The sequence below is a fragment of the Triturus cristatus genome, chromosome 12 (assembly GCF_964204655.1).
Source record: "Triturus cristatus chromosome 12, aTriCri1.1, whole genome shotgun sequence".
NCBI lineage: Eukaryota > Metazoa > Chordata > Amphibia > Caudata > Salamandridae > Triturus > Triturus cristatus.
Genome location: NC_140595.1, coordinates 84042251 through 84064105, shown reverse-complemented (window position 1 = coordinate 84064105; position 21855 = coordinate 84042251). Strand labels below are relative to the sequence as shown.

The window sequence follows — 21855 nt, the reverse complement described above, 5'->3', positions numbered from 1 at the left end:
AGACTTTGGAAGGAAGATCGAAAGGTGTCAACTGTCGCCGCTCAATCTCCATGCATGGAGGTGGAGACTGGACAGGCTCGGGTGGAGGCCCGTCCCCTACTGCTGCGACAGAAGATCCTCCCGAAGAGGCAGACGGATCGGGGGAGCGATGCTCATACGGAGTAGCTCGGGATACCATACTCTTGGAGCCCAGTCCGGAGCCACAAGAATGACTTGGGCTCGGTCGTGCCTGATCTTCTTCAGCACTCTGGGCAGAAGTGGTATAGGCGGAAAGGCGCACAACAGACCGCAACTCCACTCGCAACGAAAAGTGTCTCCGAGCGAGTGCCGCCTAGGAAATTCCAACACGCAGAACTGATGACATTGCACGTTCTCTTCGGTGGCGAATAGATCTAACCAAGGCTCTCCCCACTGCTGAAAGAGACCTTGCGCCACGTCCAAATGCAGACGCCATTCCTGATCCATCATGCACCGGCGGCTGAGTTCGTCCGCCCTGGCGTTCAGAGAACCTGCCAGGTGTTGAACCACCAAGGTAATGCCGTGATGTTCCAGCCATGTCCAGAGGCGCAGAGCCTCCTGACATAGGGTCCACGACCCCACCCCGCCCTGATTGTTGCAATACCACATGGCAGTGGTGTTGTCCGTGAACACCTGCACTACACCTCCCCGGACAGAGGGAAGGAATGCCTTTAGTGCAAGCCGGATCGCCCGCAGCTCCAGGAGGTTGATATGGAGCCGGGACTCCGCCGGAGACCAGAGGCCTCTGTTCTCCGCCTCTCCCATGTGGCCACCCCATCCCAGGAGGGACGCATCCGTCACCACTGTGTGCTCCGGTTGGGGAAGGGAGAGGGATCTGCCACTGACCCAATCGCGGTCCGTGAGCCACCACTGCAACTGTCGTGCAGCGCCCTCTGAGATCTGGACGTGACCGGACAGGTCACCCTGATGCTGGGCCCATTGGAACTTCAGGTCCCACTGCGGAGCCCGCATATGCCATCTGGCATGCGTCACCAGCAGGATGCAGGAGGCCATCAGTCCCAGCAGCTGGAGGGTCATCCTGACTGAAACCCGGGATAGAGGCTGAAAGATCGGAATCATAGCCCGAATATCCCGGACACGCTGCTCGGGAGGATAAACCCGAAACAACGTAGAATCCAGAACCTCCCCGATGAAAGGGAGCATCTGAGAGGGGCTCAGGTGCAACTTCGGCACATTGATGGAGAACCCCATCAAATGCAGGAGTTAGGCCGCAGCCTGGAGGTGGGAGACGACAGCCGGGGGCGAGCCCGCCCTCAACAGCCAGTCGTCGAGGTAGGGGAAGACTGACACCCCGGACCTGCGCAGATGAGCTGCGACCACCGCCATCACTTTCGTGAACACCCGAGGGGCGCTGGTAAGGCCGAAGGCGAGCACAGCAACCTGAAAATGCTCCTGGCCCACGATGAACCGCAGGTTACACCGGTGGGCCGGCAGGACAGGGATGTGAAAATAGGAGTCCTGCAAGTCCAACGCTACCATTCAGTCTCCAGGGTCCAAGGCAGTCAGAACCTGAGCCAGAGTGAGCATCTTGAACTTCTCCTTCCGGAGGAAGCGACTGACGTCCCGGAGGTACAAGCCCCCCCTTGGCCTTCTTGGGAACCAGAAAGTAGTGGGAATAACAACCACGTCCTACTTCTGGCCCAGGAACACGCTTGATGGCCCCCTTGGCCAGGAAGACCGAGACTTCCTGACGGAGAAGGGCCAAATGATACCCCGACATGCGGTGGTACCGAGGCGGCATGGCTGGAGGGGAGGACAGAAAGGGGAGCAAGTAACCTTGGCAGATTATCTGCAGCATCCACTTGTCCGACGTGATCTCGCGGCAGAGATGAAGGCTAACCCTGCCACTCACTGGCGTGGGATGCCCCCTGAAGCTCGGATTAGGAAGGTTTCGAGGCAGAAGCAGCGGGGATGGAAGTGGACTGACCCACACGCAGGTTACCAGACCCGTCCCTGCGGAACCCACGTCCGCGGCCTCGCTGAGGCTGGTTCTGCACAGGCTTGCTGGAAGAGCACACCTGGATACCGCTGCCCTGGCCACAAAAGGAACGAAACCCCGTTGTGGCAGGGTTTTTCGAGGAAAGACCCAAAGACTTGGCCGTGGCACGAGAGTCTAAAGCGCTCCAGGGCATTTTCAGCCTTATCACCAAAGAGGCGGGAGCCATTGAAGGGCATGTCCATGAGCGAGCTCTGGACATCGAGTGAGAAGCCAGTGGAACGCAACCAGGCGTGGCGCCGCAACGCCACCATCGTGGAAACCGCCCTGCCCAACGAATCAGCGCTGTCCAAACAACACCTGATGGCAAACTTCACTGAATCCTTGCCCTCCGCAATCACTTGGGAAAGGACAGCCTGGACCTCCTCAGAGCACTGAGGCAGAACCTCCGCCACCGAATCCCACACTGCGTGGGAGTAACGGCCCAATAAGCAGGCGGTATTAACCGACCTCAACCCCAAACTGGCTGAGGAGAACAACTTCTTGCCATATTGGTCCAGCATCTTAGAGTCCTTATCCGGCGGAGCCGAGGGAAAGGCACTCTGCGATGTCGAGGCCTGAATAACCAGGCTCTCAGGTGTGGGGTGAGTGGTCAAGAAGGCGGGATCACCAGGCGCCGGGCGATGACGCCTAGCGACGTTCTTATCCACCGGCGCCCCCGAGGCCGGCCACAACCAAGTACCCAAGAGGACTTCGGTAAGGGCCTCATTGAAGGGGAGCAGCGGCTCCGACGACGTAGACGCCGTCTGGAGCACCTTCGTAAGGAAGTTGGTCTTAAGGGCCACCGTAGGGAGGTCGAGATGGAGAGTCTCCACGGCTCGACGCAGCACCATAGTGTAGGAAGCGCCCTCCTTCATAGTAGACGGAGGCGAGGAAAACCCCGGGTCAGACGACACATCAAGTTCACCCGCATCTTGAAGGTCATCCACCCAATCCTGCTCGCGCAAGGGGCCTTGGAGCCGTCCCAGTCCTCATCCGGCTCCGGGGTAGAAGGAGCCGGCCGCGGTGGTAGGACCAGAGCCGGAGAGGGGGCCAGCGGCGCCGGGAGCCGCGCTGGTCAGGGCCGACCCAGAACCAGATCCCAATGAGGATCCCAAGACGGAACGAAATGGTCCGAGAACCGGGGCTGGGGCGTGATAAACAGCACCCAGTGCGGCGCCTGTGGCGGCGCTGGAGCCGGAGCCAAGGGCAGGGCCGGAGCCAGCGGCATTGCACCTTGTGGCGCCGGGGACGGAGCCGCGGGCGCTCGATCCAGTGGCTCCGGGGCTGGCGCCGGAGGCGGTGCCGACGGGTCAACAGGATCTGGACACGGGGCCCGCAGGCGCACCGGCGGGAGCCCGAGGCCTAAACAGGCGGTCCAAGGCAGCAAGAAACTCTTGCCTCGGACGGACGGACCTGGGTATAGCGGGTAGGCCGCGGGGCTCCCAGGCTCCAGAAGAGCCACAGTGGCAGAGCCCCTGTCCCCCTCGTCGGCCTCTGGGGAGCGACGGGGGGACTTCGGAGAGCGAATACGCTTCTTCGACTTCTTCTTATGGTAACGCTTACTGGAATCTGAAGGTGAAGACTTAAGAGTCCGAGGAGCAACGGCTCCGGTCCCGCGAGCGGTCCCGCGAATGGCCCCTAGACACGGAGCGGCGGTGAGAGGAGTGCTGGACCTCCAGCAACTTCCGGTGCCGCTCCCGTAATGCCTTCGGGGCCATGGCACGGCAGTCCCGACAATACCGGGAGTCGTGGTCGTTCTCCAGGCAGTAGAGGCAGACATCATGGGGGTCCGCCACCGACATATTACGGTGGCACGACCCACAAGACTTAAAGCCGGGCATCCCTACGTGCACCAGGAGACAAGAAAAGGAGACAAAAAGTCTAAATAAAGTGGTCAAAAAATGACCGAGGTACGTGCTCAATACGGATCTGCGCTTTTTGCACGGAAAAAGAAAGAACTGACGTCAGTGTGCATGGGTGGCGCCTAAGTAGTCTCCGTGACGTCATTCCTGCGCGTACGACGCCACTGACAGATGCGGAGCCGCACAACGCCACCTACTGGCGCGCAGGGGTACTGCTAAGCAGAAAACTTTCCGGATCCAGTCTGACGTCTGGGGATTATTCTAAGGTAAGGAATCTATCACTAACGTGTCTCTTTCAGATAGGCCTGTCAAAAAGCGACAGAGGGATAGCTCTTCTCCGTATCGGAGCTTAACTGGCACGGAAAGAAAAGAACTGACATCCGGCGCATGGGTGGCATCTATATAGGTGACCGCGATGTCATAACCGCTGCTAACGACGCTGACTACGTCACGCGCAGCTGAATGGAGCCATCCAAGGGGGTATTGCTCAAGCAAAATTTTCCGAATCCAGCCTGATGCCTGGGAAATTCAAAGGTAATAAATCTGAAATGTTATATCCCGAAACCATCAGTCATCTGCCACATGGTTAGTTCACATTTCTGGAATTGCAAATGTTGCTTTGTCACTGAATGAAACCATGCTTGCCACATAGACTTTCAGGGCTAGTTGGCTTCTTAAATGACAAACACTCACCTGGACGGGAAAACCATGACTGGTGGATGGTACAAGGGAACCGAAGAGGGCAACTCCCCATCTGTCTGGAAAGTGGGACCCAATGGGAGAGCCTTCTTCGGTGGCGGAGGCGGTTTTGCAAGAACTTGAGGCTGTGTAATAAAAATAGGAGAAGTTACTCACTGCCATCAGGGAGTTGCTTACAACCTAAAATTCCTGTTAGATCATAGGCCAGTAAATTCCAGATTAGTGCATTCTGGCCACATTTCACATGGCGCGGACTCATTTCTTTCACGCGAGTCAGAGTCTTCAGCACCAACATTAATCTTGACGAAAGCTCCTCCATTGAAACTTCGCACAATTTAGGGTCAGCCATCCTACTGCCATGCCAGCTAACATCCAGGACTTCCAGTGACCAACGTTTCCTCTGATGAGTGATACATCTCACCGACTTGCTCTGGTTCATCTCCCTGAACTCCTCTGTAGGGGTCTTAGATAAGTACCAGGGTTTCTCTGGTTCCACAAATCAAACCACCCTTCGCCCGCTCCAAACAGTTAGCACTTTGGTAGCAACAAGAGGCACCAGATGGCAGCTACAAGACTGCAACCAAGTTATCTTTTTTATTGGAGATTCCATACCAAAAAGATTAGCGTCAACCCCAGCAGCAAACGCCCACTCTCCGATCAGTAAACCGCTGTGTAAGAGATCTGGAGCTGCCATAGCCCATGTATACTGTTCCACTGCCCCACCCCAACTACGTCATGCAGAATCTTAGATAAAACAGATGTTGGCTCGAGCCCTGTTCAAGTAAATAAAAACAGTTTTCTGATCTCCTTTGTACTGCAGTAATGCATTGAAGCGTCCTTCTTTCGTGCTAGGACAGCAACAAAAAAGTGGGCTTTGGTCACCACTTGTCTGGAAAAAAATTTTTATGGGTGTGTTAAACTCTGCACAAAACAGATGTGATCACCTAGATGTATTTGAATCTGATCAGGGACGAGGGACAGGGCGCCCGATTGAGCTCCTTGGGAGAGTAAGAATGGCTGCTAAATGTCCCCAGAGAAGCCGAGAGGAGGCTCCCTTTGTAAAGTGCGGATTATGAATCAATGAGTCTAACGTGAATGAATTACCCTGTCGGCTCCGCTGTTCCTTATGCAACCCTGGAGTATCTGTCATAACAACACATGAAACCTAGTGAATTGTCGGTATTCGTTCTTACTGAAGGAATGAGAACAATCAATGATAAAACGTGTGAATACCGCATGAGAAATGTTAACTTCCTGTTAATACAGGAAACCTGTAATAGATGGTCTCGAGGAAAGTGGACGAGAGGGCCTGCAACCTCTGCACACACACGTATAAAGTTCCATGTAATTCCATCTGTGCGGAGAGAAGTGAGGGACATGTGGAACCATACTGCCCTCTTGTGGGGATGGAGAAAGCTGCAGCCATTGTTTTATGCTATTCTGCCTATGGTAGTGAAATGCTAGAATAAACTGGAACATATATACATACATCATACATATATATATACATATATATATATATATATATATATATATATATATATTACCTACTGGCGGTCGCCAGTAGGTAGTTCTAGTTAGGACCACGTTTCCATAGGAAATCCGCAACATTCTATTTTGAATAACTTTTGCGCCGGTCGACGAATCCTCGCGAATTTTTCAAAATAGGTGGGGCGCTACGCTCCGCTCCTACCCTGAAAGTCTCGGGGGGATTCGTCAAGCGGGGGCTGAGATAAAAGGGGGGTCCCAAAACGCGTTTTTCCCATGCATTTTTCCATAGGACCTTTAGACACAGCTACAGCCCGAACGGCTGAACAGAATTACTTGAAATTTGGCAGAGAGGTAGTCCTCAGGTCAAGGAAGTGCCTTTTGTAGGTTTGGTGTAAATCTGTTCAGTAGATTCTGAGACAATAGCCTGTAAATCAATATATATATATCTGAGCCAGCTTACGGTGCGCTTACGGTGCGCTTACCGTACGCGTACGGTGACGTGCGCGAGCGCGATTCTGATTGGCTCTTAGATCTTAGTAAACATTCGAATCGGCCGAAACCAGGAAGCGGCGGCCGCCATTTTCTCTCTCGCACTGAGAGTGTGGATTAAAAAACAAAGGACAAAAACATGTAAAGGGGCTGTGTGGACAGCTCCAAAGCACCTAGCCATGTTGAGGGAGTCCCCAAAGATCCCCCAAGGCCAAAAACGGAATTTTTATTTTTTCGCTAATTTCGCCGATTACGCTTACCGTACGTGTACGGTAAAAAAATATTTTTTAAAAAAAATTATCCACACTCTCCCCACCCCATGTGCTAATGGTGCCCGAATGGCACCATTTGTGCATGGCTTATAACGTGTCTGAAAAATTAAAATATTACCTTTCAAAACGAAGTGCATCATATGTCCTCCATGTGCGCACGGTGCGCGAAGCGCATCGTGCGTACATGGCCCATCTAGCGTAACGTGGGCACGCGGTGCGCGTAGCGCACCGCGTGCCCACCGTGCGTGCACGGCACTAACTGCGTAAAGTGGGCGCACGGTGCGCGAAGCGCACCGCGTGCTCACTGTGCGCGCACGGTGCGCGAAGCGCACCGTGCGCGCACGGAACAAACTGCGTTAAGTGGGTGCGCACGCCACGAATGGCGTAAAGTAACTTAGCATTTTAAAAACCGTACAAATTCACTGAAAAAACCATAGGTTTCACACACGTTATAGTTAGGAATTAGCATTTAAAAAACCTTGCAAATTCACTGAAAAAACCATAGGTTTCACACATGTTATAGTTAGCGGAAATTTTACTGATAAAAAACCAATGAAATTCCCCCATTATAGTTAGTGCAGGCAACTATAACTCACGCGACCGCAATCTTCTGCTGATGACATATGTGTCTTTATGAAAAAAAAATATTTGTAATATATGTATAGCTAAAAATTTATGGAAGACGACATGGGCAAATAAGTGTCTAAATACAGTATTAGCATCAGCAGAGGATTGCGGTCGCGTGAGTTATAGTTGCCTGCACTAACTATAATGGGGGAATTTCATTGGTTTTTTATCAGTAAAATTTCCGCTAACTATAACATGTGTGAAACCTATGGTTTTTTCAGTGAATATATATATATATATATATATATATATATATATATATATCTCCATTCTGAGCTTTCTGAACAAGGTCTGGCAAAGCTAATAGCCTGGCGTCTGCTGCAGCTTTTTGCTTTGTCATTTCTGGTTTTGTTTTTTCTTTGTTGTCATGGTTTTAGCTAAATTTCATTGTTGAGGAACGCTGCGGGTTTTACGTCATTTGAAACACAAAAGAAAGAAAAAACAGTGTCTAAAAGCAAAAATATTGTTTTGGTTTTATAAAGCGCACATCGCCACAGGAGTATCCTACCCAGATCATTGCCGAAGAGCCCTTGGGAGCTGGCAGAGCAGAATGGACCTGTAAGGCTTGAGTTCAGATTGAAGTGCTGGCGCGTAGAGCCTCATGGGAAGCGCTCCTGCGCCGCCTCCATATTATATATAGGCTGCTGAACCGAGGGGACACACATGGCTTAAAGAAGAGGTCAGGGTCACAATATTGATCGTCCTGCTGACATTGAGGGATGGCCTGGCACATGCCAGGTTTGTAAAAAAATGCCCAAGAGATGGATCGAAACTAAGGCAGTGGGGCCTATACATAAAGGTAACTCTACACACATAGATTTCCTACTAGTAAGTTTACTCTCACACCTTTGAATAACTTTACGGCGTTGGGCTAATCCCAGAACCCAGGTGAAAATGTACCCAAAAGAGTAAACTTACGTGTCTCCACCATTCACTCGAAAACAGAGGGAGAGGGAGGTGTCCATGGAGGACAAAAGGCTCGTCTTCCCCAGACAATAACTGAACCACAAAAAACGACCACCTAATATATCATGTTCCTCGCTCACGTCCTCCGGCTCACTGGGCAAACGCCTCCTGTTTGAAACGACCCTCGCCCGCACAGGGTTTGTGTGGCATGCTTCATCATCGGGGTCTCATCCGGGCGTCTCATACCCCAGGTGGGGTCAACCTGACCCCTTCGCGATAGGGAGGGAGCTCCTATTGTTTTTATGTTGGAATTCCATATCGCAGTTAAATGGGGGTTTTACAACCACCTCTTCCTTTGTTTAAAATATAGTTCGAAGACATTTTCAAAGTGAAGCAGTGCAAGGAGCCCTAGACACTATTTTAACTGTAATGTAGGACCCCAACATAAAACAATAAAGGTTCTGAAGGGTTACAGTTGAGCCCACCTGAGAGTATTAGACAACCGGATGAGGACCCGATGATGGTGTTCTTGTGTTTTTTTAACCCATTTCTCTCCCCGTCTATGTTTTACAGAGCCCCAACATTCCTTCGTTTAGGCCCTTCCGGGGTGACCACGCTTCATCTAGTAATATAGGACACCCCTTCTGAAGCCCATTGATAGGTTCACTGTTGTGTTTAATAGTGCACACCTTGGATATTGAGTCATTTTATTTGGAGTCATAACCTCAATTATATAATTGTACTCTGTGAGCTGTTCCATTTTAACAATATTGTCTAGATCAGATTGCCAGTTTCATGACCTACTAGGCCTTTCTTCATAGCACAGTGCCTAGAAGACAGAGGAGTGATTGTTGATTGTTTCAAATATATTCAAATTTGCAAAGCTCGAGTGGGCCTTTGCAAATTTTAAGTACGCTTGCCAAACTTGTGATATTCATAAAATTTCACTTTATGCAATTTCTTGAATTTGTTTGCCCTCTGGAACTTGTCTGAGCAGTAAATATCTTGCCATGAAACATTTTCTGCTCGAAACCGTCTCCTAACAGTACCTCAAAGGGACTTTTTTTAAACTTTTTTTTTTTTTAAACCTTTATTTTAGAAGTTTTTTGTGCAGACTTTTTTTAAACTTTCACACAAATCCACGGTATGCTTTTGTCTGAAAAATTAATGAGAGATCCTCACAAACCAAATCTCTAGCCAACTGCATTATTTGGTAAGATTTCGAACAATATTCACAACATTTTATAACAAAATTCTGCTATTTTTTTATAGTTGAATGGTAGGCTGTATTTCGACTATCCATTCCATTAAATTCGACAGGCCATCTGGGCCATTTAATGCTATATTTCTCCTAAGCAAAAGTACCTGAATCCAGATGAAGACTGTCACCACTCTGCCACCAGCATGATGTCAGACTCCCTAACCATCAAACAAGAAAATGTTCACCACCGTCACCTCAAACTCAACCACTAGCAACAGACTCGCCATCATCTCATACTACTCCACTGTCCATTGGCCCAAGCTTCACCAGCTTCATTCCGCACAGCTTCAACATTTTCATCAATATCTGTAGCTCCGCGACAGTGTGTCCGCTGTAAATACTACCAGGAATCTCGCTGGCCATCAACTACAATTCCTCCAGCAATTTAAAAAGGTTCATTTTTGTAGCAATGTATTGTCTTCCCAGATTTTTTCCATTTTCGGACTAGCTTTGCTTGCCTTTGTGGCGAGGGGTCCTATGATATTATTATTCAGTGTCACTGAACCTTGTCCCTAAAAGTTGAAGTAAAATTGACAACACACAATTGGCGTATTTAATCTCTAAGACAGACCACAGTAATTTGGTACGAGATGTATACCTGTGACATAAATGTCAAATGTGAAAGTGGGCAGCAGGGTAAATTCACACCACCCACTTGTGGGCCTGGAAATCATGGCTAAAGGTATACCTTTGTAGTCTAACTTGTAACAGTCCAAACCAGTCTCTAAAACATGAAAAAACAAAGTGATTTAGCATCTAGAAAAACGTATTTTATTAATTTAGATATTTCATTTTCAGTGTGCCTTGTAGCCACAGGGCTGGTGCTTTATGTTTAAAAGTGAGACATGTATTAAGAATGGTGGGTCCCTCCAGTGACCTGCTGCAATCTTTTCACTGTATAGGTAAATATGACTTTTTGCTATGGCAAAGCTCATTTTACACAATTCTAGTTAGGAAACAGCTTGAAAAGTCCTTTAAAGTTTAATTCTAATATTTATTAAAATTCTAGTTATATGGTGAAGATAGAGTTTTGGTAAACGGAAAGATACATTCATAACATTATATTTTGTTCTGTCTGGAAGCTTTAGCACTAATTAATTGGTGATACCTGAAATGCTTACCTGCCAGTAAAACTACAGAACTGCTCCTGAAGCCGTAAAGGCTCCAGAGAAGTAATCACTAGGCACTGATCTAGAAATGTGTTAGTTGAGAGGAGACGGGACAAACAAGGGTGAAAACCTGATACCTAGTTTTTGACATTGTCATATCTAGTGGGGAAAAACCCTTTCATCAGGGAACCCATCTCTGAGATTCATCTCTGCTCTATCACAGAGAGTGGAGAAACTTTTGCAGCACAGCCAGAGGGGGTTAATCTTGATTTCCAAATAACAGGACACCGGAGGGGACTGGAAACTCTAAACAGACTTCCAGGATAGTGTGCAGACAGGAAAAAAGGAACTGCTGCAGAAATCGGCTCACTGAAATGTGGACATTATGAATGGATGGAAGAAGAAACTTTCCTTGCTAATGTACAGGATAACAAAATGGCACAATTCCACCAGCTCATCATAACACTCCTGGACCTGGTGAAGACTCAAAAGAAGGAAGATGCTGTCTGAACCCGCCAGTGAAGAGGCGTGAGGTGCATTCAACTCTCATTTAAGCACAGGGACTGTAGTGCTCTACAAGGGCAAAGTTGGCTGACCTCTTTCAAAAGGCCGAAAATCTCCATCCTGTGTTGAAGAACCAGCTGCCAAGTAGGGTGTGGACTGAACTGGACCCTATGGGAGCCCTGGCTGGAGTGACACGTGGACCTCGAGAGCCTCCTCTAGAAGACTGGGAGCTATAGGAGAGATCAGTAGTGACATTTTCAAGAATGGAATGCAAGTTTTATAAGGCACCAAAGCCCCCCAAGAAAAGCGCAACCTAGCTGGCTTCAAATTGCCACTGTCTCGCTGGAAGCTTTTTCCAGCTAAGTTCAAAGTTATCATGGGATCACTCTACACTAGTGTGTAACTTGTGTAGTCCTCGTCGGCTACAACCTCATGCCTTGCCCCACTGGACACTTCTGTGAGCCTAAAAAAGTGATTAAGTCCATACCAATGCCTTGTGATGGGAACAAGGCAGCAAAGACACCCTAACTGCAAAGTGATTGTGGACCCGAACTTTGTCCCATGTTTGAGCTATTGGCGCCAAAAGAAAGGCTTCAGTGGGAGCCAGGTTCAGCATATCCATCTTTTCTGGACCCTTGTTGACTTCAACAAAATGGCTTGCTACACTGGAGGAGTTTGACTTCCTTTAAAAAAAGACTTACGTCTCAAGGTAAATCTTTTCACTGGTGCATCTCGCAAGGTTGATCTAGCTCCTACTCTGTTACGAATCACGAAATCAAGTCTAGTCGATGTCAATCACAAATATTGACTTTAAATGATGCTTAGTAGTTTCTGTCACTTTTGCCTTAAAACTTTAAAACTCCAGTTCCTTTGGTTCATTGTTTACTATTGTTGAGGGATTTTTCTTTATTACATTTTTCTTGATCGTTAAATTTGGGTTCGGAATTGTATCCCCTATTTTTTCGTGACTTTAAGGTTGTGTAGTATCTTCATGTAAGGTTATTACTGTTCTCCTGTATCTTGTAACTAGCTGCTCAGCCAGTGTGAGAGTTCCATGTGGAATGTTGACGTGACTGGAATGTTGGAGGTTGGTGTGGTGTGAGACAGTTAGGAGGATGGGCTGAGCAGCTAGCAGGCTGCTCCTGGTGGGGCTATTCTATGGACTTCACTAACTTAATAAATATACTAAAGATCTATCCTGGCTACGTCTGCTGTGTCACATCAACCTATGGAACCAGGTCACTTCAATTGGCGACGATTTGGAAACTAAAGAAACCATGCGTGTAACCTGATTAGACTGGTGTGTAACTAAACTTGTGTGACTTGAAGAAATTTGACTCAAAGAAAAGAAACTCCTCATTTGGCGAAACTACCTGTCACCGTGAGCCCCACCAGTGACCACAACACCGGTCGCCCAAACCTTCGTGTGCCAGTTGGAGTGAGGAGTGGAGCTGCAAGCTGTTCCCTAGTGCAGCACAGAGGTTTGCCTCAGTCCAGTTTCTACTTTGAGGTGTTGTGTCCCAGAGCCTCCTTGTGGATGTCTTCGCGACCAAGATTGGTGTCTTTTGAAGGCTGCTGGCCCCTGTGACAGTCGTGTAGGAGAAGTACCTGCAGTCTCTTTGTGTTGGACTGTGGAGGGCCACTTGATGATCGTGAAGTGAGTGTTTGGGGAGCTGTCACCGGAAGAGGTGTTTCTGGTGAGGAGTGCTACTAACCCCAGATCTCTGTGTGGTACTGTTTGTCCTATATTGCGGACAGCCCCAACAACAGCGTGCTGTACCGTGTGGTTGTGCGTACACCCACAAGTCCTGCGCCTGCATGGAAAGTCTAGTACTTGGATATGGCTTTCTACATGTCTGCAAGCTACAAGGGCGCAGCACTAGAGCAGATAGAGCTCTTGAGGCGGAAGCCGAGAGCAGGGAAACGCAATTTTTAAGACTACTTTTTAATTATTGTGTGTGTGAATACTGTTGGCTCTTCATTTTAAAGATTGATTTTAAAACTGTTTGAGTGTGTTATAACTGTATTCCCCTAAAGCCTAACCACTGCCCCCTGACAATCGACCCCTCGCGCAGCTGAGCTAGGCGCTGAGGAGGGTTGAGGACAGCCGCCGTGAAACCACAGGGACACGCCCACCGAGTTAGGCCACGCCCCCCGCTACTCTCGCTATAAAAGCGCGCGCTCCCCTGTCAGCGCTTGATAAAAGATAGAGCTCTTGAGGCGGAAGCCGAGAGCAGGGAAACGCAATTTTTAAGACTACTTTTTAATTATTGTGTGTGTGAATACTGTTGGCTCTTCATTTTAAAGATTGATTTTAAAACTGTTTGAGTGTGTTATAACTGTATTCCCCTAAAGCCTAACCACTGCCCCCTGACAATCGACCCCTCGCGCAGCTGAGCTAGGCGCTGAGGAGGGTTGAGGACAGCCGCCGTGAAACCACAGGGACACGCCCACCGAGTTAGGCCACACCCCCCCCCCCCCCTTCCCTCTCATTTAAGAATGTGCTGTTTCCGGAGGCGCAGCGGACGGGCGCGCCGGCGGTGCGCCGAAGGCGCGCCAAAGGCAAGCCCGTCTGCGCCCGTCCGCGACCTGACGGGGCCAGGGGCCACAACCCCTGCCCCCCACACCATCCAGGTCAGGACATACAGCTCAGCCGCCATAAAAAAGATAAGACCTCCTATTATGGCGCAATGCCCGCACTCCTTCCCTCCAGCCGACCTCCCTATTCAATGCCCTGGCTGCAAACACTCCTTTGACACCAGCGAGGCACCAGCCACGTCACAGGACTACCAGATGTACCTGTTAAACTGCCGATCTCTTCCTCGGCATAGCATGCAGATATGCCTACTCCTAGAGAACCACAACCCGGATGCCATCTTCTTGACGGAGACATGGTTCACGCCCCATTCAGAGCCAGACATAGTCACCGCCCTTCCCCCTGGGTTCCAGATCCATAGAATGGACCGGACCAAGGGAAGAGGGGGAGGCCTGGCTATCATTCTAAAAGAGAAATACTGCTGGCGCATTTCGACCGAAGCTATTCCCGAATGCGAAAGCATTGCATTCAGAATAGACTTCTCTGCGAACAGCTCCCTTTCTGGTACCCTGATATACCGCCCCCCAGATTCAGGAAAACTGTTCATTAGGTCTCTACCAGATATCATCGCGAATCGGCTTCTAACCCCGGCTAACTATACAGTTCTAGGAGATTTTAACTTCCATTTTGACTCCCCCACAGACCTTGTTGCTAGGGAATTAACAGAGGACCTGGCAGCTCTGCAATTGACTCAGTTGGTTAGGTCCCCCACCCATGAAAAGGGAAACCTGCTCGACCCAATCTTTAGTAACTGCACCGGACTAACGGTCGGGCAACCCACTCGCCTCCCATGGACAGACCATTTCCTCATCCCATTTACCTGGTCTACCATCAAACTTCCCTCATTGCCTCCCCGTCCTATAACTAGGAGGAATTGGAAAAAACTTTCCATAGAGCCATGGACAACTATCCTTGAAGACTCCCGTCCACCTCCCTGTACTAACCCCAACCAAGCAAATAACAACTATGAGGGTTGGATCAGGAAATCACTGGACACGATCCTTCCTCTAAGGAAATCCGCTCCCAAGAGAGTACACAAGTCTGCTCCCTGGTTCTCAGATTCCCTGAGAGACCTGAAACGCCTCTGCAGGAAAAAAGAGAGAGCCTGAAGAATAGATTTCCTCCCAGAAAACAAAAAACACTACAAAGAGGCTATTAAGGCCTACAGAAATGGGGTGAGAACAGCTCAGTCCGCCTACTTTGCAGACCAAATAATGGCAGCAAAATCAAAACCCAAGGAGATCTTCCATCTGGTCAAAAAATGCATTACTGTCAATACTGCCCCCCCAGTCCCGAAATCACTAGAGCAATGCAATGAACTTGCAGACTTTTTCCACAATAAAGTCACGCAGATTTATTCTGCTTTCCCGGTAACAGCCAACAATTCAACTAACCAAAGCCCCCTGAATAATTCCCCCCTGCAAGGACAACCTACGCTGGATCATTTCTCCCCACTAAACCTGGAGACACTGCAACAACTGGCAGTCCAAGTCAAATCTGGGTCTCCCCTCGACCCTGCTCCACCAGAAATACTGATCCAGGCAGGCCAAGCCATCTTTCCAGTGGTGCTAGAGCTCCTTAACTCATCCATTTCCTCCTGCACAGTACCAACCGGGTGGAAGAGAGCCATGGTACGGGCTCTGCTAAAGAAACCCACCCTCAATCCAGAAGATCACTCTAGCTACCGTCCAATTTCATTACTCCCCTGGGTAAGTAAAGTGCTAGAGAAACACATAAATACCCAGTTGACACAATTTCTGGAAAGCCATGCACTCCTGGACCCATCCCAGACAGGTTTCAGGCCAAAACATGGTACTGAAACTGCTTTGCTGGCAGTAGTCGAAGAGTCTCGAAGGATACTGGATCAAGGGGGATCAGTGGCAGTGATCCTCCTTGATCTAAGTGCAGCCTTCGACACGGTCAGCCATGCCACTCTGCTGAACCGTCTGCATAACATCGGTGTCGGAGGCGACGCTCTAAAATGGCTGGAATCATTCCTGCATAACAGATCCTTCCAGATCTTTGATGGGGACATAACATCAGTCAGAAAACCCCTAGACTGTGGAGTACCACAGGGCTCCTCTCTGAGCCCTGTGCTCTTCAATGTCTATATGAAACCATTGGCTGGGCTCGTCGAACCATCAGGCATAAAAATTGTATCATATGCCGACGATACCCAGCTAGTGGTTTCACTGACGCAGGAAAGCACCGGCCACACCTCAGGAAACCTGATGAACTGCCTAGAGGATATAAAAAAGTGGATGACAGGCTCTTCATTAAAGCTGAATGGAGACAAAACGGAGCTCATGCTCCTAGGCACTGCTTCACCCACTTTACTCCCCTCCATGTGGCCTGGATGTTTGGGCACACCTCCCATCCCCAAAGAGAGTGTAAAAAGCCTGGGAGTATGGCTGGATAAAAACCTCTCCTTCTCCACCCAGGCCACTAAACTTTCCGCTATCTGTTTTGGCTTACTTAGAACACTAAGGAAGGTCCTCCCCCTCCTCCCAATGGAAGCAAAACAAGTGGCAGTTCAGGGCCTGATCCAGTCCCGGCTGGACTCAAATAACGCTCTGTATGTGGGGGCCCCAGAGCTGTCCATGCGAAAACTGCAGGTCGTCCAAAACTGCGCAGCCCGCACGTTGCTGCAGATTCCGAGGACGCAGTCTGCAAAACCTGCCCTGGTCGCCCTACACTGGCTCCCAGTAAAGCAGAGAGTGGCATTTAAGGCACTATGCATCGCCCATCGAGCTTTCTGGGGGTCTGGTCCAAGGATCCTCAACAAACTGGTTACTCAATACCATCCTAACAGAAACCTCCGATCTACGGAAGCCTTTCTAGCCGTAGTCCCAAGAGTGCGGAGAGCCAGGACCGGAGGAAGGATGTTCTCCTTAAACGCCGCGAAGATGTGGAACACACTCCCGCTACAAATCAGGTCCAATCCCAACTTACTCTCATTCCGAAAGCAGCTGAAAACTTACTTGTTTGCTAGATCCACCTAAGCTCGTTTCCATCACTCATCAGTTCTGTTTTTTATGCCTTAGCGCTTGGACGCCCATTGGGCAGCAATCGCGCTTTACAAATCACAATACAATACAATACAATACACGTCAAGATTCATATGGACAGCTGTCCTGCGATAAACCTGTCTACTGCCAGGTGTTGGCGCGACTTTGGAGGTGCCTGAAGAATGACTGTGTATGATACAGGTTTTTACAGGCTGCGCAAGGTATTATTTCCAGATGTGGGCACAACGTAGAAAATGTCTACATATTGTCTCTTTCGGCTTCCTCTCATCAAGGTGTGGTGTATGTCTACTTCAGGCGCAGAGATTATTAATCATGGCCCTGCACTTCAAGTGAAGCAAGTCTGGTGTGGTAACTGTTTGGTGTATTTTTGTCACTCAACCATTCTTGTTGCGGTTGTATTAGTGGACTTCTGGGGTAAGTTTATTTTATTTTGGGCCCCAGCCGTCTCCTACACTTTTGGAAGTTCAACCGCCCTGTTGGTGTTTAAAATAACAAAGTGCGCCATGCTCAGCGCGTGCACTTACCTTCTTGTGGATTCTCTGACTTTCAGTGTTCAGTGACGCATAAGAATTTTCCTCCGTCTCTGCCTTACTAAGCAGCAATGTTGGGCGCACATACTCGCCTACAACCACCCAGCACAGCGTCACCTAACGTCGTCTGCAACAGAGTTATTTGGAGCCTGGAGCCTGAAGCCTGACGAGAATGTTGTGTTCAAAGTGAATGAGGATGAGGCTGTTTTTTTTTCTACACCGGCGGTGAGTGAAAGTTGTTTTATTTTCAAAGTGACTACCATCTGGTTCCAGGATATTATTTTTCTTCTTCACGTTCCACACCAGGATTTCAAGAAACTGCCACATGAAACTGCCACATGAAGAAATCTCTTTATCGAAATGGGGAGAACAAACTTGGCAGGGTTATCGGAGCTCTTATTTTCTCGAGTGCAGCATAGGATTGTTCTTAATGAACAAGTTACTTACCTTCGGTAACGATGTATCTGTAAGAAACATTAGTTAGTTAGATTCCTCACCTTAGAATATCCCCAGGCGTCAGACTGGATCCGGAAGATTTTTCGTCAGCAATACCCCTTGCGCGTCGCTAGGCGTCGTCTGCGGCTCCGCGTCCGTCGTCGTGCGCCGGAATGACGTCGTCGGAGTACTTAGACGCCGCCCTCGCGCGCTGACATCAGTTCTTGTACACAGCCTTCCGCGCCAGGAACGCAGAGCCATGCAAAGACCGACACTGGTGCCAAAAATAAAATCTAGGGGCCTGAAAAGGATAACCTTAAACCTAGATGTCAGTTCGCAGAACGGGGAGGATGGGTGGGTCGGTGAGGAATCTAACTAACTAATGTTTCTTACAGATACATCGTTACCGAAGGTAAGTAACTTGTTCATCTGAAAGAAACACGTTAGTTAGATTCCTCACCTTAGAATAGATACCCAAGCAATACCATCCCCGGTGGTGGGTCTGCGAACCAAGATCACACCAGAAAGTCCTGGAGGACAGAACGGCCAAAGAAGCCATCCCTCCGGACTTGGCTGTCAAGGCAGTAATGCCTGGCAAACGTGTGTAGCGAAGCCCACGTCGCCGCCTGACAGATATCCTGCAAAGGGACACCCCGTCCCAAAGCAGTAGTAGCCGCTGTGGCCCGAGTAGAATGGGCGCGCAGCCCAACAGGAGGGTCCTTTTTTGCCAAGGAGTAACAAATTTTGATGCACAAAACGACCCACCGAGAGATGGTCCGTTTGTGCACAGCTTTCCCCTTCTTAGCACCCACGTATCCAACGAAAAGTTGGTCGTCCACCCGGAACTGCTTTGTGCGGTCCAAATAAAAAGAGAGCGCACGTGTTGGGTCCAGACGGTGGAGCCTCTCTTCCTCTTTGGAAGGATGCGGAGGCGGAAAGAAGGTGGGCAAGGTGACAGACTGCCCAAGATGAAATGGAGACACCACTTTCGGAAGAAAGGAGGGACGAGGCCGAAGGACAACCTTGTCCAGATGAACAGATAGAAAAGGAGGCTTTGAAGATAAAGCCTGGAGCTCACTCACCCGTCTAGCCGAGGTGATGGCTACCAGAAAAGCAGTCTTAAGCGTCAGCAGACGAAGAGGACAATTATGAAGAGGCTCAAAGGGAGCACACATTAGAAATGTGAGAACAAGATTCAAGTCCCACTGAGGCATTACAAAAGGGACAGGAGGGAACGTGTGAGTAATGCCTTTTAGAAAGCGTGTAACCACAGGGGACTTGAAAAGAGAAGGCTGATCAGGAAGCCGCAAGAAGGCAGAGATGGCAGCAAGATAACCTTTCAGGGTGCCCAGGGCAGAGCCCTGCCGGGCCAAAGAAAGAAGAAAGAGGAGAACCTCAGAAAGAGGGGCGGAAAGGGGATCCACAGCCTTTGCTGTGCACCATGCCACAAATTTGTTCCACCGGCAGGCGTATACCGACTTTGTGGAGGGACGCCTGGCTGCCAGAATGATATCACAGACTTCAGGAGGCAAGTCAAATGGCATCAACTGTCGCCGCTCAATCTCCACGCATGGAGGTGGAGGCTGGACAGGTTCGGGTGGAGGACCGTCCCCTGCTGCTGCGACAGAAGATCCTCCCGAAGGGGCAGACGTATCGGGGGATCGGTCAACATACTGAGTAGCTCGGGATACCAGTACCTTCGTGCCCAATCCGGAGCCACCAAGATGACTTGGGCCCGGTCGTGCCTGATCTTCTTCAGCACTCTGGGCAGAAGTGGTATAGGCGGAAAGGCGTACAACAGACCGCAACTCCACTCGTGACGAAAAGCGTCGCCGAGCGAGTGCCGCCTTGTAAATTCCAACGCGCAGGACTGCTGACATTGCGCGTTCTCTTCGGTGGCGAATAGATCTAACCAAGGCTCTCCCCACTGCTGAAAGAGACCTTGCGCCACTTCGGAGTTCAGACGCCATTCGTGATCCATCATGCACCGGCGGCTGAGTTCGTCTGCTCTGGCGTTCAGAGAGCCCGCCAGATGTTGAACCACTAGGGTGACGCCCTGGTGTTCCAGCCACGTCCAGAGGCGCAGGGCCTCCCGACAAAGGGTCCACGACCCCACCCCGCCCTGTTTGTTGCAATACCACATGGCGGTGGTGTTGTCCGTGAACACCTGCACGACACTTCCCCTGACAGAGGGAAGGAAGGCTTTCAGTGCAAGTCGGATCGCTCTCAACTCCAACAGGTTGATGTGGAGACGAGACTCCGCCGGAGACCAGAGGCCTCTGATCTCCGCCTCTCCCATATGGCCACCCCATCCCAGGAGGGACGCATCCGTCACTACAACACTACTACTACGTGCTCCGGTTGGGGAAGGGAGAGGCTCTTGCCCTTGACCCAATCGCGGTCTGTGAGCCACCACTGCAACTGCTGTGCAGTGCCCTCCGAGATCAAGACATGGTCGGACAGGTTGCCGTGATGCTGGGCCCACTGAAACTTCAGGTCCCACTGCAGAGCCCACATGCGCCGCCTGGCGTGATGCACTAGTAGGATGCAGGAGGCCATCAGCCCCAGAAGCCGCAACACTAGCCTGACCGAAACCCAGGATAGAGGCCGAAAGATGGGAATCAGGGCCTGTATATCCCGGACCCGCTGTTCCGGTGGATGGACCCGGAACTGCGCCGAATCGACAACCGCTCCGATGAAGAGGAGCTTCTGAGAGGGACTCAGGTGTGACTTCGGCACGTTGATGGAAAACCCCAGCAAATGCAGGAGATCCGCCGTAGTCTGGAGGTGGGAGACGACTGCCTGGGGCGAGCCCGCCTTCAACAACCAGTCGTCGAGATAGGGGAAGACTGGAACCCCTGATCTGCGCAGATGAGCTGCGACCACCGCCATCACTTTCGTGAACACCCGAGGGGCACTGGTGAGGCCGAAGGGGAGCACGGTAAACTGAAAGTGCTCTTGGCCCACCGTGAACCGCAGGTAACGCCGGTGGGCCGGCAGGACGGGGATGTGGAAATATGCGTCCTGCAAGTCCAACGCTACCATCCAGTCTCCGGGGTCTAGGGCAGCTAGAACCTGAGCCAAAGTCAACATCTTGAACCTTTCCTTCCGGAGGAAGGCATTGACGTTCCGGAGGTCCAAGATAGGGCGTAGGCCCCCTTTGCCCTTCTTGGGAACCAGAAAGTAGTGGGAATAACAACCACGACCTACTTCTGGACTCGGAACGCGCTCGACGGCCCCCTTGGCCAAGAGGGACGAAACTTCCTCGTGGAGAAGATTCAAATGATCCCCCGAGATACGGTGGTGCTGCGGTGGCATGGCTGGAGGGGTCGTCTCGAAGGGGAGGGAGTAGCCCCTTCGGACGATTTGCAGCACCCACCTGTCCGATGTGATGGACCGCCAGTGGAGCAGGTGATGGCGAACTCTGCCGCCCACTGGCGTGGAATGGGCCTGAAAGCTCGGACTAGGAAGGCTTGGAGGCGGATGCTGCCGGGGTGGATGTGGGCTGACCTCGTCGTCCTCCAGAACCGCCTCGGCGGAAACCACGTCCGCGACCGCGCGCAGGTTGGTTCTGCGGCTGGTGGCTAGGCGCACGTGAGGAGGCACCCCTTCCTTGGCCACGAAAGGGGTGAAAGGCGGAAGATTGCGACCGCGGGGCCGAGAGGCCCAAGGACTTGGCCGTAGCCCGGGAGTCCTTAAAGCGGTTCAGCGCACTGTCCGCTTTCTCGCCAAACAGGCGAGTGCCATCAAACGGCATGTCCATGAGAGTGCTCTGGACATCGCCCGAAAATGACGTGGACCGCAGCCAGGCGTGACGTCTAAGCGCCACTGTGGTAGAAATGGCCCTACCCAGCGAGTCCGTGGTGTCAAGCCCACATCGTATAGCATGTCGCGCGGCATCCCTCCCATCGGCCAGAGCCTGGGTAAGTCGTGTCCGGACCTCCTCCGGACACAGGGGCAGCGCGTCCTCCACCGCATCCTACAGAGAGTGGGAATAACGGTCCAAGAGACAAGCGGTGTTCAAAGAC

At 50.6% G+C, this 21855-nt stretch overlaps 1 protein-coding gene across 9 annotated transcripts in view; it reads right to left on the bottom strand.

Moving 5' to 3' along the window:
- Positions 1-21855, bottom strand: part of ADAM15 (ADAM metallopeptidase domain 15) — a 192829-nt gene that overhangs the window by 13955 nt on the left and 157019 nt on the right. For 6 of the 9 annotated variants that reach the window (XM_085638483.1, XM_085638486.1, XM_085638490.1 and 3 more), the window contains one exon: positions 4573-4703. The exons of the other annotated variants lie outside the window; for them this stretch is intronic. In XM_085638483.1, coding sequence (XP_085494609.1) covers positions 4573-4703 — 131 coding nt within the window. The remainder of the gene's footprint in view (positions 1-4572; positions 4704-21855) is intronic. 9 annotated transcript variants of the gene reach the window in all.